The sequence below is a fragment of the Thermobia domestica genome, chromosome 18 (assembly GCF_964235325.1).
Source record: "Thermobia domestica chromosome 18, izTheDome1.hap1.1, whole genome shotgun sequence".
NCBI lineage: Eukaryota > Metazoa > Arthropoda > Insecta > Zygentoma > Lepismatidae > Thermobia > Thermobia domestica.
This window is the reverse complement of record NC_137471.1, coordinates 125059619-125087107: the sequence shown is the minus strand read 5'-3', so window position 1 is coordinate 125087107 and position 27489 is coordinate 125059619. Positions and strand designations below refer to the sequence as shown.

Genomic DNA, 27489 nt, shown 5'->3' with positions numbered 1-27489 from the left:
AAATTTCTTACGGCTGTTTCTGTGCACTATAAGCATAAAAACCTATTGAATATTTTGTGAAATAACCGATTTCCTTCCTGGCAAACGTTACAAAAATATGAGCGTTATAATTACATTATCGCTTTTAATCAAACAAGAACGTTTCTGTATGCAACTACAAAGAATTCTGCAGCTCTTCGTTTGTTGCCAATTGCTGAGAACAAGTTTCGGAAATAATCCAGGACTCACCACGTAGAGGTGGCTGCAGGTCAGCTGATTTTTCTAATATTTGGGTGCTAGTCAGCAGCAGCAGGAGTTGTCTGATCGACCTGGATTTTTTATACGTTTTATTGACCAAAAATACGCACTAACCGTAACCGGATTTAAAAAAAATAATATAAAAAAATAATTCGATACACCCTATTATACAGGCATAATAAAACAAGTTTTATTGTTACTGTTATGAACAATTTCTTGTATTTAAAAAAAATATATTATTCCCATTATTCTCTTCTCTTGGTATTATCAATGCTTTGTCATTAGTTTTTCGTTGTACGCAACTAATTTTATCCAATTTCGGTTATACTAATATTTCGGACGCTGCAAGTAGTTTTCAGTTCTTCTGTAACTTTAGTTTTCTGCTCAATATAGAACAATATTCACATACAATAGTCAATTATTATTTTCTCTTAACTCGTTACTTAAAAACCCACAGATATACCTTTCTTCTTCCTAAAACCTTATTTTATCATTATTACAGCTTTTATTTTCTTTTAGTATTTATGCTTCATAATGAAGATGATCAGTTTTGTCTCAAATAGAAGTTGGGCCGACCATATTTTACGTAAGAAATTTTTTACAGTACGTTTACTTGTAGACATGCAGGCGCAATAAATACTTAGTGTCAAACATAGTTAATAAATGTTTTGTTTTATACAACAAACTAGAACTAACTTTTAAATCTGGAACTTAACATTCTTTAGACTAAAATTGGCAGTTATGAGTCGGAGGAACTTGTTAATTCAGTTATTTTTGTGATTTTACTCCACTTCATTAAGCACCGTTTTCGTGAGTAGAATCAAAGAAAAATTTTACGCCATGTTATTACATCGAAGTACAGCTGTGTGTTATATATTTGTTTGGAAATGCTATAGAAAACAGCATGCTGAGTGCTGTGAAAATTGGTTTGGCATCGCTAAATGATGATATTTCATTATGGAACTTTTCAAGGAAGTGGCATCGCTACAAAAAGTGTAATTTCTGTTCCATGGTACGTAAATTGTTAATCTTCTAGATGATCATATCGAAAATCTATAATATTATATGTAAGAAATAACGGACATGTTGAAAGTGAATGTCAGTCAGTCAGTTTTTGTAGATATCCTAGTTTTCGCGTGAATTTAGCATGTTGTTACAGGCTTCCGTAGTATAAATGAAACTATTTTACCGTAAAGTTGCGTAATTTTGTTTCCCTTCGGAATTAGAATATACTTCTATATTTCATTTGCTAACAATAGTACGAAATTTACGTTTTATTTTAAATACCTCAAATTCACTTCAAAACTGTGTAAAAGTAGTAGAATTATTTGTTCAATGTGCAGTACGCGTGTACCTATGAATGTCTGGTATAATTTCACTGTTGGCGGGTATCATGTTCTTGTTGATACTTAGAATTCTTGGCACAGGTCATCAACGTCTTGTATTACTATAAACACTGACGTGCCTAAAAACTCCGAATTTATGCTATTATAGATTGCTCACTTTAAAATTCAAGACCCTTCATTTACAGTAAAGGAGAAACTGACATGGAACTTTTTATTTTTTTTCTGATTGTTATAATTTCAGATGATGCGGAAAGCAACAAAGCGAAAGGAAACGGATATGGATTTTGAAGAGAAAAAGATGAACCTGAGTCTTGGCCAGGACGAGCTAGATAAAGAGAATGACTATTACACACGATCTGCTAGTCCTGTTCTGAAAGATGATACGGATCGTTGGGGGTTAGTGTTAACTTTGTGTGGTTGGAATGACGTAGCTTTCGTTTCATTATACAGTATTTTTAGCAGTAGTTCTTAAGTTTTTTAATTTCTTTTTCTCTTCTTACTATTATACTTTGTTCTGTAGAGAGTAAGATATGTTATTTTTTGGATTAGTTTATTTCATTATTAACAACAGAGGAAAATACAGGAAGTGTGCCAAAAGCTGCGACGCGAAAATAGTGTATAATAATAGTGCCATGCTGGGAACAGCGCTGAAACGTTTGGAGTAGTCATATTTTTGTTTCTATGTATTCTTTGAACTTAAAATTTCTTACCATTTAACAATGAACTTACAAGTAATTGAAGCAGTCACTCAAGGATAGTATTAAGCCCCTTTCTTCCCCCACGCAAAAGAATTTAAGCATCGTAGACAGTTTTGTTGTTAAGGCAACAGCCTCCCCAATGCAAAGATTGCAGTGTTCCCACTAACTTGGAAAAGTCAAGGAATTCAGTTTATTTGTAGAAGATCTTGAAAAAATCAGGGAATTCCATAAAAAGCTTATATATATATATATATATATATATATATATATATATATATATATATATATATATATATATATATGATATACAGATAGATTGATAGATATAAAGAAGTTAGAGTATTTTTTTAAAGTGTGAATTCATTTGAGAATACTTGAGAATTGTAGGTCTGCTGGGTTTCTCTTTTTGCCTTACCCGGCTGTTTGATAAGGGATACTTGATAAAATAAATTTGCTTGGTTTGCAAAACTTTTGTACCTACACACACTATATAAGTATACATGTATAGTAGCTGAGGAATTCCGTGGTGGGGATTTTTTTTTTTTTTTTTTTTTTTTTTTTTATACATTATATATAGACCTGAAAATTTGTAAATCGTGACGTGGTAAACCTGGAACAGTCAGGGAATTCATGCTCACCAAATAAGTAGGAACCCTGAATTGGGAAATTAGGTTGCTTGACAGACTACATTTAGATTTTTTTTTTCGATGGAAAATCCTAATATCTGTTTAAAGGAATTGATTTTTAATCGATGCTTTGTTTGCTCGTCTTTCTACTTAAATTTTGTTCGATAATTCTAACTGTGTTGACCTAGTTTTGATATAAACACTAACAAGAAACCATCCAAACTTTTCCGCCCGTGGGTCACTGAAAGTATTTAAAAAATAAATTTCTTGCAAATAGATAGTAAGATTCATCCAACGACAAAATTCTTCAGAATATTGTCTGTTGAGCAAGTTAATCATCAGTATTTGCACTAAGAATGTTGTTAGCCTAACAACGAAACTGTCTGCGGAAATAAGCTTTACTGGATGTTTGAGGTAAGTTACTATATTTATTATTATGTTTTCAATCTTTACCGTAAAAGTAAATGTTTCTAACTAATTGATATGTATGTATCATTGCATGTTTAAGTAATTACAGTATTCAGCAGGGTATGCTAAATAATGACAAGGATTTGCAGAATGTTTCCTTAGTGAGTCAGCTTTCGTATGATCATAGAGTACGCAAAAATATTTAAGTTGCATATGTGTAAATGTAGGTATGTGCTACCGCAAACCGATATACTGATACCTGTAAATACCGATAACTGTATTTTTATTAATTGTTGGGTTCAAGCCATCAAATACCGTAAAAGTAAATCACACTTCAAATGCCCGAAGATAGATAGATAAATAAATAAATAAAAATTCTTGCTCTCTAAAATTAATTGTAATACGTCTTAAGCTACTTTGGATGTTAAGAGTCTGCTGGCAAAAAGCATTCACCAAGAAATCGGTGAGAAGCATGATGGTATTCATACAAAAGTCAGCATTTTGTTCGAGGACAGATAACGCAACCATTATTTCCAAATTACCCCTGAATTCAATTTCCGAACAAGTGCTATGTCCTGCCAGTTCGTGAAAGAATTAAATTCCATATGTTTACCTCATCGATTTTGGAATACTCGCTTGATACTCTTTTCATCTGTCTAGTATAATACATTATTATAATTAATAATTGTGTTCGTTTACCTTTGAAACCTCGTTGGAAATGTTCGCCAGATTTCGATTTTTGTTCGCAATGAAACTTCTAACTTGTTAATTATGTGCTATACTTTGAAAATTGTACTGAGAAAGGAATTACAGAACGTACAATATCACGGACGGCCGATTGTTTCATACTATGATCAAATTGCACATGAAGCACTGTTTACAGCAAACAACCATACATATCTTAGTGCGTCAGTATTAATTATAAGCGTACGGCCGAAGTTTCCCCGTCTTTTATTTTATTTTACCAATTGTCAATCCAGATTAATTTCTGTTTAGATATAGCGAACCAAATATCGGAGTTGCTAGCGGTCCATTGTGAGCCAAGTTGATTCTGTTTATGTAGGTAGTACTGGAGTAGAGATTGTGTTAATTGAGGTGTTTTTGTTTTGCGTGTAAGTTGCAACATTTGATTTCTGCTCAATACCAGTTTGGTGAAGATGGTCAATACTGAAGGCAAGCATCATGTTGCTGACAGGTATGCAGACGAGTACATGGACCCCTACTATCACCCGAGTGACTACTTGAGGAGGGTGCATTACGAAGGAGACTCTCGGGCGCTTCGAGTTGAGGCAGACTACAGCAGGGATAGATTCTCCAGGGACAAGTATCAGAGGGACTACTACGAAAGGAAGAAGAACCGAAGAGAGGTCAACCAACCAACGGATAGGAAATGGAGAGACAGGTAAGGTAGTTTTTCTACTTGTATTTTAATTGTAGTGGAAAAAGTGTGAATAAATTGAAACATCTAGGTGCAGTCATACATATACATATTGTTGTACAGTGTGTCTTATATTAATGTATACAATCTTTAAAACCTATTTCACTAATTAAATCAGATAGATTTACAATATTTGTGATGGTGTGTATTTTTAGAACATAAATGTTTTCTTGGCAATGAAGGTGAGTATTACCTTCAACAGGATCGAAAGCCATTCTACTTTCATTGTCCCTCGCATCGATGTGGATATGAGGACTTTATTCGTCGCACATTCCCTGAGAGAATGATAGGTGGAGAGCGTTAGGTGACTATGGGAATGGTGGAGGCCGATTTAAGAAATACATTTTTCTTCTAATTATATAACCGTAAACATTAGTGTTCGCTGTTGTCGCGGGTCAGGGAAAATGTACTTACTTATGTAAATTCAGGAAAATCAATACCGGAATTTCATTGTGAACACAAATTAGCGTACATTCTTTTCCTTCAATGTTGGCAACATACGATAGGGAACTTAATAGCTTTGCCAGTATTGCGAAAAGTGCACAAATCACCCATGAAATAGTGTAGCAAAATAAAAGTAAAATTACAAGAGAATGGGCCGATAATTTAAAGATAAATAAAGTTGTAGAGAGAATTGTGTCAGCTCCCGGCAAAGCTGTCCCATGTCGCATTTGATGCACTGTTATCGTAGTAGTGTTGCTATCTGTCACCGACTTAACGCAGAACTGGCAGAATTAGTTACTTAAATCAAAATATAGTATTCACTGTGTAACCGTCCTCAGTTCGTGGTCCATGTTCGGGCGGCATTTATTTGTAACCGGCTGTAGTTTAAGTCGCTGTTCGTGGCTCGTGGTATTACCAATAAATATACTCCTGATACTTTAACTTACCTGGACAGGACGACGAAGACCTCTCCAAGAAAGGTTACAAACTGTTTCCCAAAAAGCTCGTCGGTCTCAATTATGAGATGAGCATTAGGCGCCGAGAGGTTCGGGTGTCTCGTCTCGAAAACCTCACGGACGATCAGACGGTCATCCAGACCATAACGCACACAAACATCACTCATACAAACAACGAAAACACACTGAATTAAATGACACTATACTTATTTATTAGAACACTATTTTGAAAAAGAAATAGCGAAGAGGAATGGATACAACACTGGACACTAATAAATTTTGCCGCTGAAATTACGCTTTGCCCTTTTCGGGAAATAGAGCCCTTTCTATATATATGATTATAATTCAGGTATCACTATAAATACTTTGCTCACACCATTAACACACTTGGGGGATTCGCACTGGGGAAAAGTTGTCTGGATCGTCCCACGATGAATCCAGTTGTTACGCTGAACAGTCCTGCAGCGTAAAGGTGAATCTTCAGCAAACACACAAAAGAAGATCTCCACAAGGGAATACAGATATTGGAGGGCGCGTATATAACATTTTAAACGCACAAAGTCTGAGGACCTGGGATTTCACTGATTGGGGCTAGCCGTAAGAAATCGTCCTTCACCGGCTAAATAGCTTGTGCCCCTTAACACAACTTATGTTTGAAGTTCAACGCGAGATGCGTGGTTGCATCTTCCAGACCTGGAGTCAAACTCCTCGAGCGTCCAAGCTCAAGCTACGGGTTGCAATGGTCAACAGAAAAGTGTTGGCAGTTTATTTCAAAAATTACTCAGTTACTCACCTGTATGCACATACAAACAGAATACGGAAAACAATTTATGTTAATTTTAGTCAACTGCCCATAATGCACTAGACACTGCGATAACTTTGGCGTGAGAAAGTACAGATAACGGGCTGGAATACAACGCAGTCGGCGCCACTTCGGCTACTGGGACATCTGGTCAGCCCATATTTCTCTAATCTATTATAATGTTTCCATAAGCGATTAAAGAAAGCACTTAATTCAGTTCCAAATAACTGCAGAATATATACTTTGCATATAATAAGTCAGGGAGAAACACTGAAATGGTTAGTCACTAACTGAAATGTTCTCAGCAAAATCAATGTTTTAAATATATATATGAGAAAACGATGAAAGACTTCTTTGTCCAATTGTGTGGGAAAGAAGCAATTCCCACCAAAGAAAGAACTTATATGCGTTGCAGAATAAAGTATACATCGAAAATAATAATCACTGGCTTCACGAAATATACAGGGCGTCCACAAAAAATACTTCTATAACCTGGTGGCGGTTATAGATTTGGGGTCCGGAAGGGAACGACCTGGTAAGTGCACACGTAGACAGGTTGAGAACCCTTGGCCGTCTAACGAAGTATGAATAAAATTAGGTTTTTCACCTGAAAATTTAAAATAAGTTAGTTGGCAACACTGTCATATGGTGTGAGACTTACGTGCATAAACGATGAATGGTTTTTCACCTGAAAAAGGGCTATTTAAAATAGTTAAATAACTTGTTCACTCACTACAACATGATGAGGTTCCTGCATGAGCAATTTCCAATCCAAATGTTCCATAAAGTAATAAGATCCTCTTGAACAATTGGTGCAGTTGAGTTTCCTTATCTTCCGTTACTTCACATGTTGAAACCATGTGTTGAATATCCTCCATAGTTCTCCAACGATGAGTTGATGAGGGGAGAAGGGGAGATTTTTTTTTTTTTTTTAACACTGGTGTGAGAAACGAAGTACGGTTACAACACCTGTATGATAACTTTTTTTTTTTTTTTTAAGTTCGCAGAAAGCGTTTATAGGGCTATTAAAATTCTTACCTTTTTTTTTTTTTAAATACAAATACTTTTCATAAAATGTTTAAGTGTTCCGTTTCGATCACTTTATTTGATATATTATGAAGTAAATACGTTATAGGGCTATTTAAATGCTTTTTTTTAACACTAATAAATTCTTTTCATAAAATGTTTAAGTGTTCCGTTTCGATCACTTTATTTTGTGTAATATGAAATAAATATACACACACGATAACTATTCATGAAAACATCGATTTAAAGAATTATCAAATATCTCAATAAAATTAGTAAATATACTGATATCTGTATTTAAAATATCAAAATGTGAATGAATAAGCAAATAGCAAAACATGTTAAAGGTACTAAAATATTAAAATTATTGTTAAAGTTTCAATATCACTATGATATATTTGAAAAATATGAAAATCATTGAAAAAGTAAAATGAATGGAAATGTAAACACATGTTAAACTGACAATATGTAAACAAAATAAGATTTTCACCTGTATGTCCCTTTTTTTTTTTTTTAACTGTGCCTCGTGTTGTTTGGCAGAAAAGAACGAAAAATCGTTTTTCAAAATAAAAAAAAATAAATTTAAGTGTCAAAATTGACGTTCATAGTAATTCCAAGAAATAAGCATGATTTTGCATATCAAAGAAAAAGATCGTGATTTCGTTGACATGTATGAAGAAAATTCGGCACGCCATAAGATCAAATGCCATCTGCTCGTCGTGAAAATCGAGACTTTAATTTAGTAATGCTCAATACAACAAATGATTTTATTCTGAAACAAAGTTATTATTAGCTTAAGCCTAAAATAATGGTTGTTGTTCACTTCCATAAACGTAAACATTGTAGGGTTACCAAAATAGATGGGTATTATCTGCAAAAAATTTATTAATTAAAATGTTGAAAACTATTCAATATTGATCCAAGTTTTTCAAAGGTCTGAATCAAGGAAGTTGACTCACTAGTCCAAACATTCCTGAAAATAAATGGTCATTACACCATGAATTGACCAAAACCATAGGTGGGAAAAATGTGTAATACTACACGTACTTACACACACAATATGTCATCGACACCTGCGAGGCAAAAAAACTAGAAACGAGGAAGGCCTGCAACCCTAGGCACTTACAAAATGTTTCTATACATAACTGAAATATCAACACTAATATTCAGTAAAATGCGCGTATGTTCCCTGGAACATAGCGTACATCATCCACCTGGAAAAAATGTGTAAACACACAAAATACAAATGCTCTCGTAGCATCGTAAAGATATGTCTCTATAAGACAAAACACGTGAGACCTATTAAAAGAAAAACATGGGATACAAACAAAAATATAGTCAACGACATTACAACTTTTTGGTCAGTCTAAAACATTAAGATTAACTTCCCTACAAAACAGCTGTAATAAGCTTCCTTAGGCATCTTCGCTACAAAATATTTAAACTGGTGTTATTAACGCATTAAAATTCAGTCATCGAGCATACGAAATAATTGACAAATTAATTTTTCATAAAACATTATGGCTTCATGCTGTTGGAAAGAAAGAAAATAAATTTATTTTTCGGGATCTATAACGATATCTCTAAGACGGCTGAAACCTCATAAATAATGGGCCATGTCGATTTTTGAAGAAAATCATCCGTCATTGGCAGTATGGCTGAAACCTAAAGGTTTGTATTCCAAAACCTTTGGCCATGTTGATTTCTGAAGGAAATCCTCCATACTGTTTGTTATGGCTGAAACCTAAAGATTCGTTATTCAAAACCTTTGGCCATGTTGATTTAAAAAATCCTCCATAACAAAAACAATTTTACTAAAAAATTCCAAATAGTTTTGGGACATACTGTGACTAAAATATAACTTTCTCAGAATTAATGTATAAACTAAACATTATAGCACATTAGCATATAAGTACACAATATAGTTACGATTCATAAACGTTAAAATATTCACTGAAATGTTACTAGACATCAAAATATACTCAAAAAATCTAACCTAAAAATACGCATGCTTAATTACGGGTTACTATCAAAATGAAAACGAAAATCTAAGATTAACATTGAAAAGAAATTTAACATTGATTATAAATGTAAAGTTTCATATTCTACGCATGAGATTACATACTAAGTTTCATTTACAAATACAGAAATATATACGTGTACAGTATATATAATGAACAACTAAAAATTTTCTTATCCTGGGCATCTCGATACATTTTTTTTTTCTAAAAGAAAATCAAACATTAATTCTAAATAACATGTAATAACATATTTAAGAATTTCGAAAGTGGGAAGAAATCCTAAAAGATTTTTTTTTTTTTTAAATTTTAAAACACAATAGAAATATACGTATATTATAACGCCAAAACATCTTCCCACTAGCTAGGAATACGGAACTGCGCCACTAGTTCAAATTGCTTTTGGATAAATGCAATCTCCCTACGTATGGGATACTTTAATTATTTACTAAAAGATCTAAATTCAAACATCTGAAATAAAAACAAGAAAAAATTAATGACATTAAACTAATAGTAAGTCATTAGTAAGGTTTGCAACACTCATACACAGCTGACTGAGGTGTGAAGTGCTACACGGAGCAAAGACAGAAAAAAGAAAAAAAAAATGAATCAGCTGTATACCGTCCGTTATTAACAGGTGATCGAAAATGCAGCGATTATCTTATCAAAATAAAGAAAGAAAAACGTGTTATCTGCTCTTTGCTGAACAGTTAAAAGCTGGAAGCAAAAAAAGAGTTTTAAAAGAAATACGTAGTTCTTCTTTTCGTATCCAGGTGTTCCGATCCAAAACTAAAAGCAAAAAGGAAGAAAATGAATACATGTCTATCACCTAACAGTTAAAAGAAAAATTGAAAGAAATGCGTTGCTTTCCTAAAAGAAAAAATTGTATCAACACACAAAGTCTTGGTTACTTTTTTTTTTATGATTACTGTTTCTGCTTTGATAATTACGGTTTGTTTGTCTATTTCTACGATGGTTACCTCTCCGTACAAATATATGCTTAATGTCACACAAATTGCGGTTCCTGTTCCGTTCCTCACTATTTCTCTGATCACGTGATCTCAAGGGTCGGTTCCTATTATTTCTACTATGGTCACGTCGCGTACGACCTCGGTTCTGATTCCTATCAATTCTCATATTATTTACACGCTGATCCTGGTACCTTTGATTATTATTCTTATTATACGAAAAATTTCGTTGGTTACTTTGGAAACCGAAATTTTGATTACCATTATAATTATTACCCTGCTTGTATCTTTCTTCTCTACGACTTTGCTGAGCCTGTAAAGTTTCTAATTTTTGAATTGCGGCCAAAAACTCCCTGATATTATTACATGAATGAAGAAAGAGTTCAGTTTTAAATCTATTAGGCAAAGTCTGTATTACATCTGTAAGTATGAGAAATTCAGGCAATTGCGGTGTCAATTCACGAAGTTTATTGAATTGATCTAGCGCGAAATCATGTACGGAACTATGTACCTTGGGATCGAACCTAGTACTCTTACAGGTTGATAGCCTGTGTTGTACTGTGGCTTTTCCCGCGAAAGCTTCAATAAGTGCTTGTTTTATTTGCTCATAGTTAATAAAGTCGTCTTTCCTGATATTGTACCAACTTAACGAAACTCCTTGCAACAAATGTGGAATGAGTTTAAACAGAGCTTTATCAGAAAGGTTGGCTAATTGAGCTGTAAGCTCTAGCTTTTGCAAATAATTGTGAATTGATTCACTGGAAGGATCACCCTGAAATTTAGGAAAACACTGTATTTCCTTAAGCATGACATCGTCTTTTAATTTCGTATTTTTTCTCTGGCGATTAGTGAAAGTAACATTTTTGTCGCGCTTGCGCCTTCGGTCACATACAACCTTGATTTCTGAATCATCACTTGCACTATCACTACTACTGGTGTTTTTACATTCCGAATAAGCCGAATCACTGTAGTGCCTATTTCTAACTTGTCTAGGAGTATCTGCTTCTACTCGGGGTTCGAATTCTGACGCTCTAATTTCGGTACTTTCTACTCTCTGGGCGAGCTCTACCATATCACGTCTAATTTCTTTTATGTTCTTATCTATTGCCCGTATTTCGGCGCGACATTCTGCGTTAGATTCATTTTTTACCTTCATATTGTAATCTATCAGTTTCGCCTCTTCATATACCATTTTAATGTCTTTACCTTGCCCTTCTACGCGTTCAGAAATTTCCTCAATACGGTCATGCATCTCATCTAATTTACCGATTGTGTCTATATGTAAACTAACGCAGCGTTCCTTATTAGCCTGACACACATCTCGGGCTGATTCCAACTGCCCTTGGAGGGATTGTGTGTAATCGTGCAAGCCTCCTAAATGATTCTGAATTTTACAGATTTTTGTTTCTATTTGTTCTACACGATGGCATGTTTCTTCAGTCTGTTGCCTAACTTCGACGCTGGTCTGTGTGGCGAGTTCGATTGCCTGTTTAGTACTATGACTGACTTCGTGAAGCTGGTCATGAATCTTCAGTGTTATGCCATCGTATTTTTGTTCGAGGATTTCGTTCCTTCGTTTACTTTCGGCCTCTACATTCCTAATACTTTGTTCTAATCTTTGGTTATTTTCGCGACATTCCCTTTGTACAGCGTCTAACTTCTGACCTAACTCACTCTTTAGTTCTTTTTCTAATCTAGCTAGGTTTTCTTTATTTTCCTTTTTTAAATCTTCAATATTCTCTTTATTTCCCTGTTCTAATCTAGCAAAATTCTCTTCGTTTTTATCTACTTTTTGTTCTAATCTATCAAAGTTCTCTTTATTTTCCTTTTTTAAATCTTCAATATTCTCTTTAAAAAGTAAACTTATCTTAGTAATCATATCTACTTCCTGTGCCATCTTAGACAAAAATAAACTTGAAAAAACATACAATTAGAATAAAATATAAAGTCACAAGCTATGATTAAAATCACCTGAAAGAGATTTTTTTTCAGATTCCTGGTACTAAGCTGAAAGAGAAACGATATATTAATATATTTTTCTTATGAGTATTCGAGCACCAACGGTCTCGATTCGGGTCGGTAGTTCGGGCGTCATTTATTTGTAACCGTCCTCAGTTCGTGGTCCATGTTCGGGCGGCATTTATTTGTAACCGGCTGTAGTTTAAGTCGCTGTTCGTGGCTCGTGGTATTACCAATAAATATACTCCTGATACTTTAACTTACCTGGACAGGACGACGAAGACCTCTCCAAGAAAGGTTACAAACTGTTTCCCAAAAAGCTCGTCGGTCTCAATTATGAGATGAGCATTAGGCGCCGAGAGGTTCGGGTGTCTCGTCTCGAAAACCTCACGGACGATCAGACGGTCATCCAGACCATAACGCACACAAACATCACTCATACAAACAACGAAAACACACTGAATTAAATGACACTATACTTATTTATTAGAACACTATTTTGAAAAAGAAATAGCGAAGAGGAATGGATACAACACTGGACACTAATAAATTTTGCCGCTGAAATTACGCTTTGCCCTTTTCGGGAAATAGAGCCCTTTCTATATATATGATTATAATTCAGGTATCACTATAAATACTTTGCTCACACCATTAACACACTTGGGGGATTCGCACTGGGGAAAAGTTGTCTGGATCGTCCCACGATGAATCCAGTTGTTACGCTGAACAGTCCTGCAGCGTAAAGGTGAATCTTCAGCAAACACACAAAAGAAGATCTCCACAAGGGAATACAGATATTGGAGGGCGCGTATATAACATTTTAAACGCACAAGGTCTGAGGACCTGGGATTTCACTGATTGGGGCTAGCCGTAAGAAATCGTCCTTCACCGGCTAAATAGCTTGTGCCCCTTAACACAACTTATGTTTGAAGTTCAACGCGAGATGCGTGGTTGCATCTTCCAGACCTGGAGTCAAACTCCTCGAGCGTCCAAGCTCAAGCTACGGGTTGCAATGGTCAACAGAAAAGTGTTGGCAGTTTATTTCAAAAATTACTCAGTTACTCACCTGTATGCACATACAAACAGAATACGGAAAACAATTTATGTTAATTTTAGTCAACTGCCCATAATGCACTAGACACTGCGATAACTTTGGCGTGAGAAAGTACAGATAACGGGCTGGAATACAACGCAGTCGGCGCCACTTCGGCTACTGGGACATCTGGTCAGCCCATATTTCTCTAATCTATTATAATGTTTCCATAAGCGATTAAAGAAAGCACTTAATTCAGTTCCAAATAACTGCAGAATATATACTTTGCATATAATAAGTCAGGGAGAAACACTGAAATGGTTAGTCACTAACTGAAATGTTCTCAGCAAAATCAATGTTTTAAATATATATATGAGAAAACGATGAAAGACTTCTTTGTCCAATTGTGTGGGAAAGAAGCAATTCCCACCAAAGAAAGAACTTATATGCGTTGCAGAATAAAGTATACATCGAAAATAATAATCACTGGCTTCACGAAATATACAGGGCGTCCACAAAAAATACTTCTATAACCTATTGGCGGTTATAACTGTAATAATGCAAGGACATAACAACCGATTTTAACTTATTTTTACACAGTAAATCCTCAGTAGTTGCGAATTCAATAATATACAAAAAGGGGAAAAGTGATTAACTGGACCGGGACTCGAACTCACGATCTCCGGCATACTATGCCGATGCGTTAACCACTACGCCATCCACTCCTCTTCCGAGAGCAGCCTAACACCCCCTCACGTCTGTAGGCAATGCTCTCCATTCAGATAACATGACTTGTAGCTGCTGTGCTTGGACAATCCAATGTCCATATATTAAGAACACCTTTTGACGGTTGTGATGCAGCTAGGCTGTGATATAAGTCATGTTGTCTGAGTGGAGAACACCGACTGCAGGAGTGAGAGGGTGTTTGATTGTTCTGGGAAGCGGGCTGAGTGGTGTAGTTGTTAGCGCATCGGCGCGGTATACTGGAGATCCCAGGTTCGAGTCAATGTCCAGTCAATCACTTTTTTACTTTTTGTATGTTATAGTATTTACCGTTTTGCGAAACGAATATTATATTAAATGACCTTACACTGTACTTACGAGGAAATTACATGGCACAGTCATGTAATCACTAACAAAAATGTATACGGATCTTATTTACATAATTTATTAAAACACGATTTTCCCTATCACGCAGAGAGTTATGTTATTGCCGCTTGAAAAGAAACTACTAAAATTGATCTAACCGTTCGAGATATGTTGACAAGAGAATACACGTAGTATCGTATAATATTATGATGGCTACGTGGCAAAAGGAAAGCAGTGAGAAGCTAAAAACAATAGCATTCGATTTCTGCGTAAATTACTTCTGAGAAACTCGAGGAAAAACAATAATTTTAAGAGTAATATGACGATGGTGATGCGGAAGGAAAGCGTAAATTATACACAGAGCGGCAATTAGAGAATAAGACGTAGCCTATGAAAAGTAATAACAAATGGAATCATATTTCCTCGGTGTAGAGACTTTTGCAATGAGTTGTTGTCACCGTCTATTGTATTTGCATAACGTTTGTCTTTTGTTTAGTAGTGTGGGTAAGCAAGGTGAGCGCCATGAGAGTAGTTCCTGCTGGTCCTCCTGAATTGCGTGAAAAGTCAAATTTTATAACAACTTAAGTTTTTCGCAAAAGCATAATTTGTTCAACATATAGAAACACTCGGTTCTTTGTCCATATAGCTTTTCACGATCCAATAACGTGCGGGAATGACTTTCGAATGCTATGGACTGTAATGTTGTTGAAGGTCCTCAAAGCTGCTTTCTGGATGGTGGAATCATTGTCAAAAACTAACCCTTTAGTAGTGCTTTTAATTTGGCTAAAAGAAAGTAATAATAGAGAGACAAGCGAGTATATAGAGTGTGGTTACAAATACTTTTGGGGTATAAAAAATCACTGCTTTGTATGCTATGTTGCCACGCAACAGCTTCCAGTAAAGGCCACTCCGATACCCAGTCTTACCCATGGCTCTTCGTAGCAGAATTTTTCACAACTTTCACATGAAAGATCCCAGTCGGTGGGCCAAATTTCCGGTGATCAATTTCTTGGCTGCTATAAAGAAAGAAAAAATAGAAGAAAAAGTGTGTTGTGACTTAAAAAAAAAAATGATCGGCGAAGTTTTGTTGATTCAAGTGAATCAAGATTGCTCCACTCAACATTTTGTTTTCAAATTGTACTGGAAAACACGTGTTTCATCCTCTGCAACTATGTTTGGAGGCAATTTGGCTCTCCTTGAGCAACGGGTATCAGTTTCTGGCTATGATACAGTCTTTCCAGTTTCTGCTCCTCCATTAAGAAATGATACACAAAATGTGCATACAATTTTCTTTCTTTCTTTTTTATTTTTATTTTTATTTTTTTTTTAAATCATCCGTAATTGTTTGGCGAACAGTGGTTTATTCGCCCCCACGAGGTCTGATTTTCTGAGTCTTGCATTATTTTTAATCATTCAAACTGTATCAGTCATTTCAGTTGTTCAGAGAATCCTAACGTCCACAGACTTCGCGCTAGTGTTGAACTGTTTATGTCGTTCAAGAACACGGCAACAAGATAGGTAATTGTCCCAATAAACCTTTTTCAGCATCTCAGATGTTTCCGTTGTAGTTTTCCCTAAGCGCGCACAGTACTTGGTACTCTGTTCCCTTGTTGAGACGATGACAAGGAATCACACCAGTCTATACTTAATCGCATCACGCGCCACAGTAGCAATCAACCTAATTACAAGAAGTTTTAATAATAATAATTTGAGGAATTTGTACGAAGCTTTACCTATCATTACGAAACCATATATTTAACGGCATTCTGCATTACAGTATGAAACTGATCTTATTTGACCAATATCGGCATGATAGCATGCATAATCACAGTTTCCCCTTAATAAATGAAATCAGTTACCTGTTAATGAGTAGACAGCACACCTTCTACATTTCGAAACAAAAGAAAAAAGTTTTTGATCAGCATTTTGTTTAATTGGCACTATCCACATTTGAGTTCAGGGCCGCGGTGGCTTAGTGGTAGAGCGTTCATCTCTGGTGCATTGGGTCCTTGGTTCGATCCCAGCTCGCGCCAAGTTAACTTTGTGGTGGAGAAACACCGTGTGCGTAGGTTTTTCTCAGGGTTCTCCCGTTTCCTCCCACTTTTTTCATTCCACCATTTCCTTCATTTCTCATAATCACTATCTCCTTTAGCCTAGTTGGCATAATCGTGGAACGTAACACTTAAAGATTTCATTTCATTTTTTCAAATTTGAGTTCGGGTTCGTAGCGTTCATAGAAAATGCCTCCGTTATCTCCTCTATGTATTCATAAGAATGGGGTATTAAACTAAAGACTTCATTTTTTCTTCTACACATCTGATTTATATGTGACACCAGTTTCATTACTATGAGGACTATTATGTTCTAAGTGTTGCGGAATGTTGACGGGTATTCATTTTCTGCATCTTCAGTTTTAGTTCCATACGTCATCTTTCTAGTTCTAACTGACGGCCGGTCTTCATTTGAAACATTCTTTGTAGTGGAGAAACACTGTGTGCGTGGGTTTCCTTGGGGTTCTCCCACTTTCTTCATTCCACCATTTCATTCGTTTCTCATCATCATCGTCTTCTTTAGCCTAATCGGCATAACTGTGGGACGTAAAACTTGAAACATTGTATAATTTTCAGCGAAACTTGAAGTGGAAAGTACAAAATTTATTTTCCATTTGCATTAATTTTTATACAGGTAAACTTTATCTCATTGTTTAATAGATTTACAATTTTCGGCATGAAATCAAGAGTTTTTTTTTAGGATATCAATGTAATTATGTAATTTTTCAGATATAATACAGAGGTTTCTGTGCCTCATAGAGGCCGTGGAGATGAATGGGCGGATCCTTGGATGCGGTCGAAATCACCATTTAGGAAAGCTACGAAGAGAAACACCAGACGTGCATCGTATTCTTCGGGTTCGTCTTACACTTCTTCCAGGTAAGTTAGTATTTTTTGTTTAAACGTATTGTCAGGCAGGAGAGTTTCGTTTCTCTTTTCTTTTCGTTATTAAACATTTCTGCAATCATTCCTTTAAATACTGTCAGCAGCTATGTTGTGGTAGCTTTATTGTTTGAATATTTCTCAGAATACAAAAGCATAATGACTGGTATTTCTAGTCGTAGCTGGAAGTTTTGACTTTCCAGGCGTGACTCAATATTGCTTAATATTTTGTGAGAGTTTTGTACGGTTATGAAACCAATGCTACTACTATATTGCACGTGAATGAGGTAAGTATAGGGTTTTAACATTACACTCAGTGTACATTGGCTGCTAGTGTAAACCCTATCCCTTCGTTGAGAGTTATAGCTTAATCATTTAGAAACAATATGACACTTAAAAAATAAGGGTAATTTTGTATTTTCAGAATGCATTATTAGTGATAACAAAAGAAGGTGTAATAAAAAATGTGATTTAAATCTTTATAAAGAGCTTTAAATTAGTTGATGTTTCAATTTCAGGGTTTGTAATATTTTACGTTAGATACTTAAATTCCACTAAAATAGTCTCAGAAACTTGGAATAGGATTACATTCGAGGTCGTACTATATTCATGCCAATACGATATTATTATTATTATTATTATTATTATTATTATTATTATTATTATTATTATTATATCTTGTATCTTGATTTTGACCAGCTAAGAACCACGTGAAATGGCTTATGAAGTCTTTTTTTTCTTTCTTCTGTCCATATCGCACTTGATTTCTTCTTAACCTGTTCTTTGAAACGCTGTAACACTGACTTCCTAAGACCTTCTCTGCTATTTATTTCTTTCGCATTTATCCCTATTTCCCGTATGTCTGTCTCTTTGAATCAATTCATTTGCGTTTTTTTGGCTAATCTTTTGTCATCCATTCTCTTAATATGTCCGGACCGCGGTGGCTCAGTGGTAGAGTGTTCACCTCTGGTGCACGGGATCTGTGGTTCGATCCCAGCTCGCGCCAAGTGAACACCGTGTGCGTGGGTTTTCTCGAGGTTCTCCCGTTTCCTTCCACTTTCTTCATTCCACCATTTCATTCATTTCTCATCATCACCGCCTTCTTTAGCCTAGCCGACGTAACCGTGGGACATAATACTTAAAGATTTCATTTTTTCTTTATATGTCCGTAGAACGTTACCCTCTTCTTACTCAACGTCAAGACAATTTTCTGTTTTGTTATATGTGTCTTTATTACGTCTCAGTATCCATATTCCATTCTCATAATATGGTTCCATAATTTTTCTAAGAATTTCCCTTTCTGTTTTTGCTATTTTATCTAATTGGTTGGCTGTATTTGAAGCAAAACATTCTAACAAATAAAGATTTTCTGGCTTAACTGTGTTGTTGTGTCTTAGCTTTTCATTAATCGAAGTAGAATTTTTGTTGTTTAAATTTTACGTTAACTGAAATGTAGCTATCATTTTTCTTACTCTGACCAGGTTTAATTCTTTGTTCAATGCGTTTGGTTGGGTTACTTCTTCCAGATATTGAATTTAACAATTTTGTTTATTATTCCATAATTTGTTCCCATATATTTCTGGGCCTCTTTCACGTTTCTTACTGGCCCAGAGCGAGAGAATAATACTAATAATTATTCTGTTGTTTCAAAGGTTATTTGTGATCTTGCTCTTCAGCGCCTCTTTTAGGATATCTATTAGTTTTATGGAGTCTTCCAAATTTTCTGTGAAGATTGCGAGATCGTCTGCCGAGGCTAAGCAATCAACTTCTAGATTATCCCTTTCTCTCTGTTTTGATCTCTATTCATTTTTCTTCCGCTCTATTTTTACCATTCTTCTATCATTTTCAGCACACAATTGAAAAGTAATAGGAACAACCCATCTCCCTGTCGCGCTCTTTCTAGTTTCAAAACTTTTGAGGTTTCCCCCATTCACTTTATTAGACTTCCAAACTATGCTACGCATAAGGTCGAAAGTATTATAGAATGGCTGTCTCTCTTTTGGCAGATATCAAAGCAAAAACGGTAAGAGAAATCAAGAAGCGTTTTGTGTAATCGATTCAGCGTCCTAAGAATGGATTCTGTCTTCTTCGTCAAGCTGGAAGTGAGCAGTCAACCAGTCTCGGATCCAGCATTTATCGCCATGGAGCAAAAACTGTAGCAGATAACGACATGCCGTTCTTGCAGTTAATGCAGCATCTCTAGAGATACATACCCACAACACATTTAAAACGTGAAGTGGTTGAAATTTACGAGTACTTCCGATTTCCATATTGGTTTCATAGGGCAAAAGCGTTAAGAGATATCGAGAAGTGATTTTTTGCAGTCGATCCAACGCCCCAAGAATAGATCCCATCTCCTCCGTTAACCTTTCTATTCGAACTGGAAGTGGTAAAATAAACTTTTTCCAGGGTCAACGTTGATCGCTATAGAATAAAAACGGTAATAGATAGCGACAAACTTTTTTTGCAGTCTATTCAGCGTCTCAAGAGAACATACTATCACAATCCGCAAAACACTATCAAAACCAGAAGTGGTTGAAATTTACTAGTATTTCCTTCCGGTTTCAATACTTTGCCTTTTTTTATGGTGGGGTAGATTCAGCGTCTCAAGATTGAGCATCGTCTCGAATATTTACCTGTGCGTTAAAATCGGAAGTGGTGAAAATTACGATTTCCAGTTTCATAATGATTAAAACGGAAATAAAAAGCGATAAGCAGATTTTGATATAGATTCAGCTGGGAGATTCGGGAAAACTGAAAACTCCGAATCTCCCAGCTGAATCTATATCAAAATCTGCTTATAAACTATCTTTCTTTTTGGAAATTTTTCTTTTTGCTCTTCACAATTCGAGTTTTTCAAAATATCGTGCTAATATCTCACAATTTTCTTTGTTTATTAAAGGCAGCTTTCCTCCTTTGTTTTTAAAACATAAACCAAAAGGCTCATACTTTTGGAGCGTGCTTTTAAAGGCTTTGTAGTTCTTGGTATTGTTTCTTGAAGTCATTTTGTGCTTGTAAGAGTAGGTCTCTTTCAAAATTCGTTTTGAATGTTTATATAATTTTGGCTGTTTTTTAATCTTCCGTGTAGTCTTAATTCTTTGGTTGTACCATTTCTTTTTAGCTTTCAATCTTAGCTCCATTGCCTCTTCACACTGATCGTTTCATCACCTTTGCTTTTTGTGTTTGACGAGTGGGGCGATTTCTAATGAATTCCCGCTATTTTTGTTTTGATCTTCCTATCTTTTGATCCATTGTTAGGGCTGCGGTGGCTCAGTGGTGGGTGGGGTCTCTTGTTCGATTCCACCTCGCGTCAAGAGGGTTTTGTGGTGGGCGTACTTCGTGTGTGGGGTTTTCGCGAGGTTTTCCTGTTTCCTCTCACTTTCTTCATTAAACCATTTCATTCACACTCATCATCACAGTCTGCTTTAACCTACATGATATAACCGTTGGACGTAAAACTGAAATATTAGGATTTCATTTCTGATTTAATGTTAAGCTTCTCTTGGAATTCGTGCTTTTTTGATTTTAGGGCTACTGTATTAATTCTTTGAATTTTAAATTCTTCTTTCCAATACTTTTTTGAAATAAAGTTTTTTTTTTTCATTGTGGATAAGTGGTGATCTGTGTCTGTACTCGCCCTTTTTTTGTGGCTCCGCGTAGCGTATTCGCTAACGCTCTCGCCTTCGGTGCGAGCGGTCCTGGGTTCGATTCCCGATGGGGGCCCTCGGTTGAAAAAGTGTGAAAAGCTTTTTCAGACCAGCCATTCAGACCAGGTTTTCCTCATTCACACCAGGCAAATGGCGGGGTGGTACCTACCTTATAGGTCTTGGGCCGCTTCCTTCCTTCCCCAATCATTTTTTCCTTCCCTTTCCCCGGATAGTGTACTCGTCAAGGGATGTCATCCTCATACATGACGGGCTAAATGGCCATAGATGCCGAAAACCCAGAAATCTAAATCCTAAATCGTCCCTTTCTTAAAGGAGCAGTTCGAGTTAAAAACAAGTTTGGTGCAATAGAAAGAGAAACAAAAAATAAGAGACCCGTATTTTTTATATCTTGATAGGCCGTCTCGTTCAGCTTCTACAGGCATTTGTTTTTGATGAATCGTAAATGGTGACGTCATTGGTGGGACGCGAGAAACTCAATGTGAGTCAGCAACCACTCCCTTGTACGCAGCTGATAAACCTTTAATAGTGCATTGGATTTAATAGATTGTGTTTTGGATTTGTTAGCAGTCTTGCTCTGTGTTGATTTCTTGAGGGAAGTTTCTGTTAGTTGTTTTTCCTATAGCATTAGTATAAAAAAGAGTAGAGAGAGAGCAGTAATTACGTTTGTTGTGCGAAACAGTGTTTCTTCCAGACATGTTTTTAGGGTGGCACTGTCTCCCGGAGCTCTGAGAGATTCCCCCGGAGGAGACCAAAATAATACGTCTATAATGTAATAAATATAATAGTACTGTGTAAAAATAATGTGCCTCTCCGAATACTAAGTGTCCCCCCCCCCGGAATTTTTTTTCCTGAAAGAAACACTAGTGTGAAGTAGAAAACACATGTTAGTACAGCGCGTGCTGTATCTGTGAATGAAGTAGAAATGCCTAACACCTGCTGTGTTTTCGGTTGTAATTCTTGTGCAATTAAAGCTGAGGACGTAAAGTATCTTTTCTTACGTTTCTAAGTTGTGAGAAATCACCAGATCGATATTAATTATGGCCCAAGAAAATCAATGAAAAAAAAAAAAAAAAGAAAGAAACCAAATAAAATCACTCGTGTTCCAAACATCTTGAAGAGTTTGTCTTCGAGAAGTCAAGTTTACTGAAAGAAAAGTTAATGCCAGTGGCGGATCTAGGCTGGGGCCGGGGGCGTAGGCCCCCAGTTTTTGAGTGACAAAATTGATTTAAGCTATTATTTAGATATTTTTGAAAGTTTTTAGTAAAAATGATGTACATATCATAGTCTGAGTTCTGACCCCCCCCCCCTGAGTTTTTACCGTCTACATCCACTTCTGGCTAATGCCAGGATAATTATTTACACGCAAACTGAGAAAGAATGCTGTTCCAAGTATATTATTGAAAGGTTTAAAATCCGAGCCATTGAACAAGCACCGATCTATATCCAGTTACCAACATACAAATATCGTACAAGACTCAATTGATGGTTGTAGTCAAGACGAAGCATTAGAGAGTGATAGGGACGATGTCACTCATGATTCTGAAGATATTGCTTTAGAAATAAGCTATACAATATGAATTAGGGAGTGAAATATACCGGCTTGTAGAAGGAATCAGTGACGATGGCTGTTCCTCAAGACATTGATCCATCGTTTAATTTTTCTGTATCATGTGACAATGATGATGAAACGGGTGATGAGAGTTGTTTCGCGGACAGCTATGAGAATAAAAGAAATTTAACCGGTGAAGTGTTTTTCGTATTCTGGCAAACTTTACAGATGTTATTTCATTTTTGCCTCATATGTTACGCTCCTGTACATACCTTGAAGCACAAAATTATAAGGTCAGCGTTAAAAATTGCAACAAAACGTGAAAATGAACATACTTATGTTTGGGAATCGGAAGAATGATTAAAGAAAAGGTACTTAGGTGTTGCAGCAATCTCGTCCGCCATCTATTTACATATTGGTTTCGATTTTTTTTTTTTTTTTTTTTTTTTTTTTTTTTTTGAAACGCTGAACTCATGCTTTATAGGATACGTTTTATAATATAAAAACGTTCGTACAGCCCACCATCAGATATCATTTTCTACATGCAGATGATATTTGTAAGTCTTTCCAATCAGTTCTGGAAAAGGAAACCGCACTTAGAACGTGCCACCGCACCTCTCACAAACGAAATGCTTGGCACTGTGTAGTATGTAAGCCTGCTCTCGCTCTTTGCCCACCTATGACGTCATCACAAAATCTTTCTTCCTCTGTTACTCGCTAACGACTGAACGTATCGCGATCAAACAAACACCATTCCTTTTAGAATTTTCAACTCTACAAATGGAAATGAATTGTAAAAAATGCATTTCTAAGTCGAACTGCTCCTTTAAGGTTGGTTTAAAGGGACAAGTTTTGCCGATAGATGGCACTACAGTCTTCGTATCTCTCCCATATATTTTTTAACTTCCATGAAAATTCACGATTTCTCTTACAAATTTCAACCTAGAGACTTCAAATTTTTAGAAAAGGAACTTCATAATCTATCGAAGGCAATAATCCGTGCCGACTTTTATTTAGAATTTTGTTCATTGTTGAAATGATTATCTAAATCTTTAACAATGGAACTGTTTCAACAATAAAGAAAATTCTAAATAAAAAATCGGCACGGATTGTTCCCTTTGACAGGTTATGAAGTTCCTTCTCTAAAAATTTGAACACTCTAGGTTGAAATTTGTAAAAGAAATTGTAAATTTTCGTAAAAGGTAAAAAATACATGGGAGAGATACGAAGATTGTAGTGACATCTATCGGCAAAACTTGTCCCTTTACACTAACCTTAACTTTTACATTTCATGATTTCTTACTGGTAAGTAAACGAGATAGTCGACCTGGAATTCTCCAAAATTTTATTGGGCGATTTCTATGGTATTATTATTATTATTATTATTATTATTATTATTATTATTATTATTATTATTATTATTATTATTATTATTATTAAACTTAGGTTTGTGCTTAATATATGAATGTTTTGTATCCTGTAGCTCCAGCCGAAGTTCCAGCAGATCCAGTAGGTCAAGCTCATATTCCAGAAGTTCTCGCTCGAGATCTGGGTCACGTTCAAATTCACGTTCCAAGTCCCGATCAGGGTCTAGGTCGTCAAAGTCAAGGTCGAAAACACCTCCGAGGAGGAAACCTACACGACCTGCCACTACTACTAAACCACTGACTCCAGCAGTACCCACTCGGAAAACAGGCAAGTGTCCAAAATCTATACGATTACTTTAAAAAATAATCTATATTATTGTGTATAAGGTACGGGACAAAAATAAACGGCCAAAATCTTCATTAGTTTTAATGGCATTTTAGGTCGTCTATTTCTGTCCCGTACTTTACTAGTATTTATTATCTATGGTACGTGTTTCTTGCTTTTTGTTCATCCGTAATCATACATTTCTTTCAGCCTGCAAGTTCCTTTGATAGCTTTAATTGTTAACAATTGAATCACTTATTGCAGAAAGGCCCTATGTCCAATTTTTGGCGATTTTGGGTTTTCACTTGATTTTAACCTTCGTAACCTGATTGTGATTTTCGCCAAAAAATTACATGAAGAAAATACCGTCTGGTTGATATTTAGTAAGAGCGAAAATAAATTTACGTATTGCGTAAAATGTCCGGAATATACTGTAACAGTTTTGATTTCTGAATTTAATATCTACATCCACAGGGTTTGAAAAATCTTGTTTGCAAGTACTAGCCAGCAAAAAAAATCTACTAGCCAAACTATATTGCAGTCATAGTGTTTAACAAAATCACAAATAAACAAAAATCACTTCGCTAAATGCAAAAAAGTACTCGCCACAGGGAGCAGGCGAGTGAATTTTTCAATCACTGTGCATCCACATCTTGGACTTTAACGTATGTGTGTCTTCGTTATTTATTCATTTTTAAAGTCATTACGTTAAGAAGTAAGTTACGTCCTTAGTTTATTATTTTGTTGATACAAATTACCTATAATTCACCACTAGGACACATTGAGTTTCAGTCCTTGTGTTCGCCCAACTACGCAAACTTCCACTTGGACCTAAAAACAGTTACTTTTCTTTCAGATCCACTGCATGTGTTACTCAGTTCCATATCACGAAAATATTTTCATAATTCAGGCCGTGAAACAAATTATTTTTTAAAAAAATGAATTCTGCTATTATTTTAGGGAAGAGTTAAATAAATTTTGCTTTTTTTTTTTTTTTTTTGACTGAATTAACCCTTTCAAACCGGATCTTTTAATTGTTAAGAAATATTTTAGATATGTGGGAGTTAAAAGGATAGATGTAAATAATACAAGTAGCACAAGTAGATCTGTTAACAACATTATCTGGTGTCCGTTTAAGGTACCAGATGTTGTTAACTGAAGTATTTCATAATAAGGATGAAAAAGAAACATGATATAATACATGTCCATTGAAATGAACGTAGACTTAAAGCGTTAAAGGGAGATTTTTTTTGTAAGTCACACACCTTTAGTAATTGAGCGTGTGTCTGGCAAACTAAGCCATTAATCTCTTTATATTCTATCACTCTTGTTTCATTTGCATAGAAACACTAAATTTTTCGTTCTTTTTGATTACAGGTCCAACGCCATTAGAGAGGAAGATAGCTGGAGGCGGTATGGCTTATGTCCATCCAACACCTGCAGGGGCCAATCGAGCGAAAAAGGAAGATACTCCGCCGGTTAGGAAACCTACAGCTATTCCTCCTGTAGGGGCTCGAGGGCTTGGGTAAGCATTTCATCCAGTGTTGATTTTTGTTGTCAATTTCCAAGTGTATAGCTTGTAAGAAGTATTTTAGTTTATATAAGTTCTTATTGAAAGAAGTGAATAATATTAATTATATGACGTTATAAGGTGTGATGAGGAGTTGTGAGCCTAACTGAGATAATAAGTAGGAATGTAAGCCAATTTATATATATTTTTATGATGTACCATTTTTCCATATCACCATTACCATGTCTTTTCGCTTTATTTCGTCATATCCTTGGAGTCAGCGATATGTAAAACTAGATAAATTGGGCATATTGCGCTGTGATCAAGTATCTTCATCTGAAGAAATATCACCATTTAAAATTACCAAGATGTCGACATCAAATGCGACGGTCAAACACTGTACTTTCTTCGTTGCTCGAGTGGCTATCGAATGCGCCTTTAGTATACGTGGTCTCTGGTTCGAGAGAGCATTTAAAAAATAAACGCATTACGGTAGTTTGGAATCTACCGTAAACTGTAGGTCAACTTTGGTGTTAAACTTTTTACAAATAAAGAAGTCAAATCCTGGGTTCAAGTATTTAGGCGTGGCAGGAAGAATGTTGAAGATAAGCCGAGATCAAGGAGACAGTTAATAGTGAGTATCACGAAGGAAAACGCTGACTTCTCCCTGGACGTTGGATATCTCCTAAAATAACATGTTTCACCGGGGAAAGCAGATCATAACATTACAAAGAAGCTTGAGTTCTCAAAAATTTCTGCTAGATAGATCCCATATCTTGACCAGAAGCCGGGGACACGGTGGCTCCCGGCTTACCTGTGGTGTGTTGGGTGGGTCCCTAGTTCGATCCTGGCCAAGTAAGTTTGTAGTGGACAAGATCGTGCCCATGGGTTTTCTCAGGATGCTACCGTTCTCCCACATTATCATTCCACCCATTCTTCCATCATTCACTTCCCTTAATCATCCATTGTCCTTAGCGTAAAGGGTATAAGCGTGAGACGTTAAACTGAAAGTTTTTTAAGCAGAATCACATTCGGCACAGCATTTGGTTGAAGAATGGGAACTATTTGTAGTTGGCAGTGGTCTTCCTCTAGTTGTTACTGTGGGTGAGTGCTGCATCCGTACTGTTAGCCTGAAACAAAAGAATAGCCAATGCAATGGAAGGATACATCTTCTTCCACTCCGAATATGGTCATACCTTCAGCAGAGAAGGAGATGAGGTCCATTTTGTTGGATACTTGAGGTGTGACGTTAATTGAGTACCTTGAAAGGGACCATATGTCTCAAAACTATTGCTTGGAATTTTGGAAACGTCTCCTAGAAAATCTGATAAGAGAGACTAGGAATGCTGACTAGAACAGCTATTTTCCACCAGTACAGCGCTCCTGGTCGCGTCGCATCTTAGCGGTTTGTCAAAACAACAATCTTTGCTGCTGGATCCATCTTGTTCTTTATTCATCCTCTAGTCGCCCCTCGTCAGATTTTCATGTCTTTTCGAACTTTGGAAACGAAAGATATAGCTGAACGACGTTTTGTTAGCAGTGGCTCACTGACTTACGGAACTGTCAAAATAAAACGAAAACACTTACAGA

At 35.9% G+C, this 27489-nt stretch overlaps 1 protein-coding gene across 6 annotated transcripts in view; it reads left to right on the top strand.

The window, feature by feature from the left end:
• The window catches only part of LOC145675829 (uncharacterized), a 93134-nt gene that overhangs the window by 42654 nt on the left and 22991 nt on the right, over positions 1 to 27489 (top strand). For 4 of the 6 annotated variants that reach the window (XM_081746570.1, XM_081746568.1, XM_081746567.1 and 1 more), the window contains exons 5-9: positions 1825 to 1979; positions 4463 to 4717; positions 17328 to 17477; positions 24181 to 24392; positions 25767 to 25914. In XM_081746570.1, the coding sequence (XP_081602696.1) occupies positions 1825 to 1979; positions 4463 to 4717; positions 17328 to 17477; positions 24181 to 24392; positions 25767 to 25914 (920 nt within the window). The remainder of the gene's footprint in view (positions 1 to 1824; positions 1980 to 4462; positions 4718 to 17327; positions 17478 to 24180; positions 24393 to 25766; positions 25915 to 27489) is intronic. The other 2 variants (XM_081746571.1, XM_081746572.1) reach the window with 2 other exon arrangements.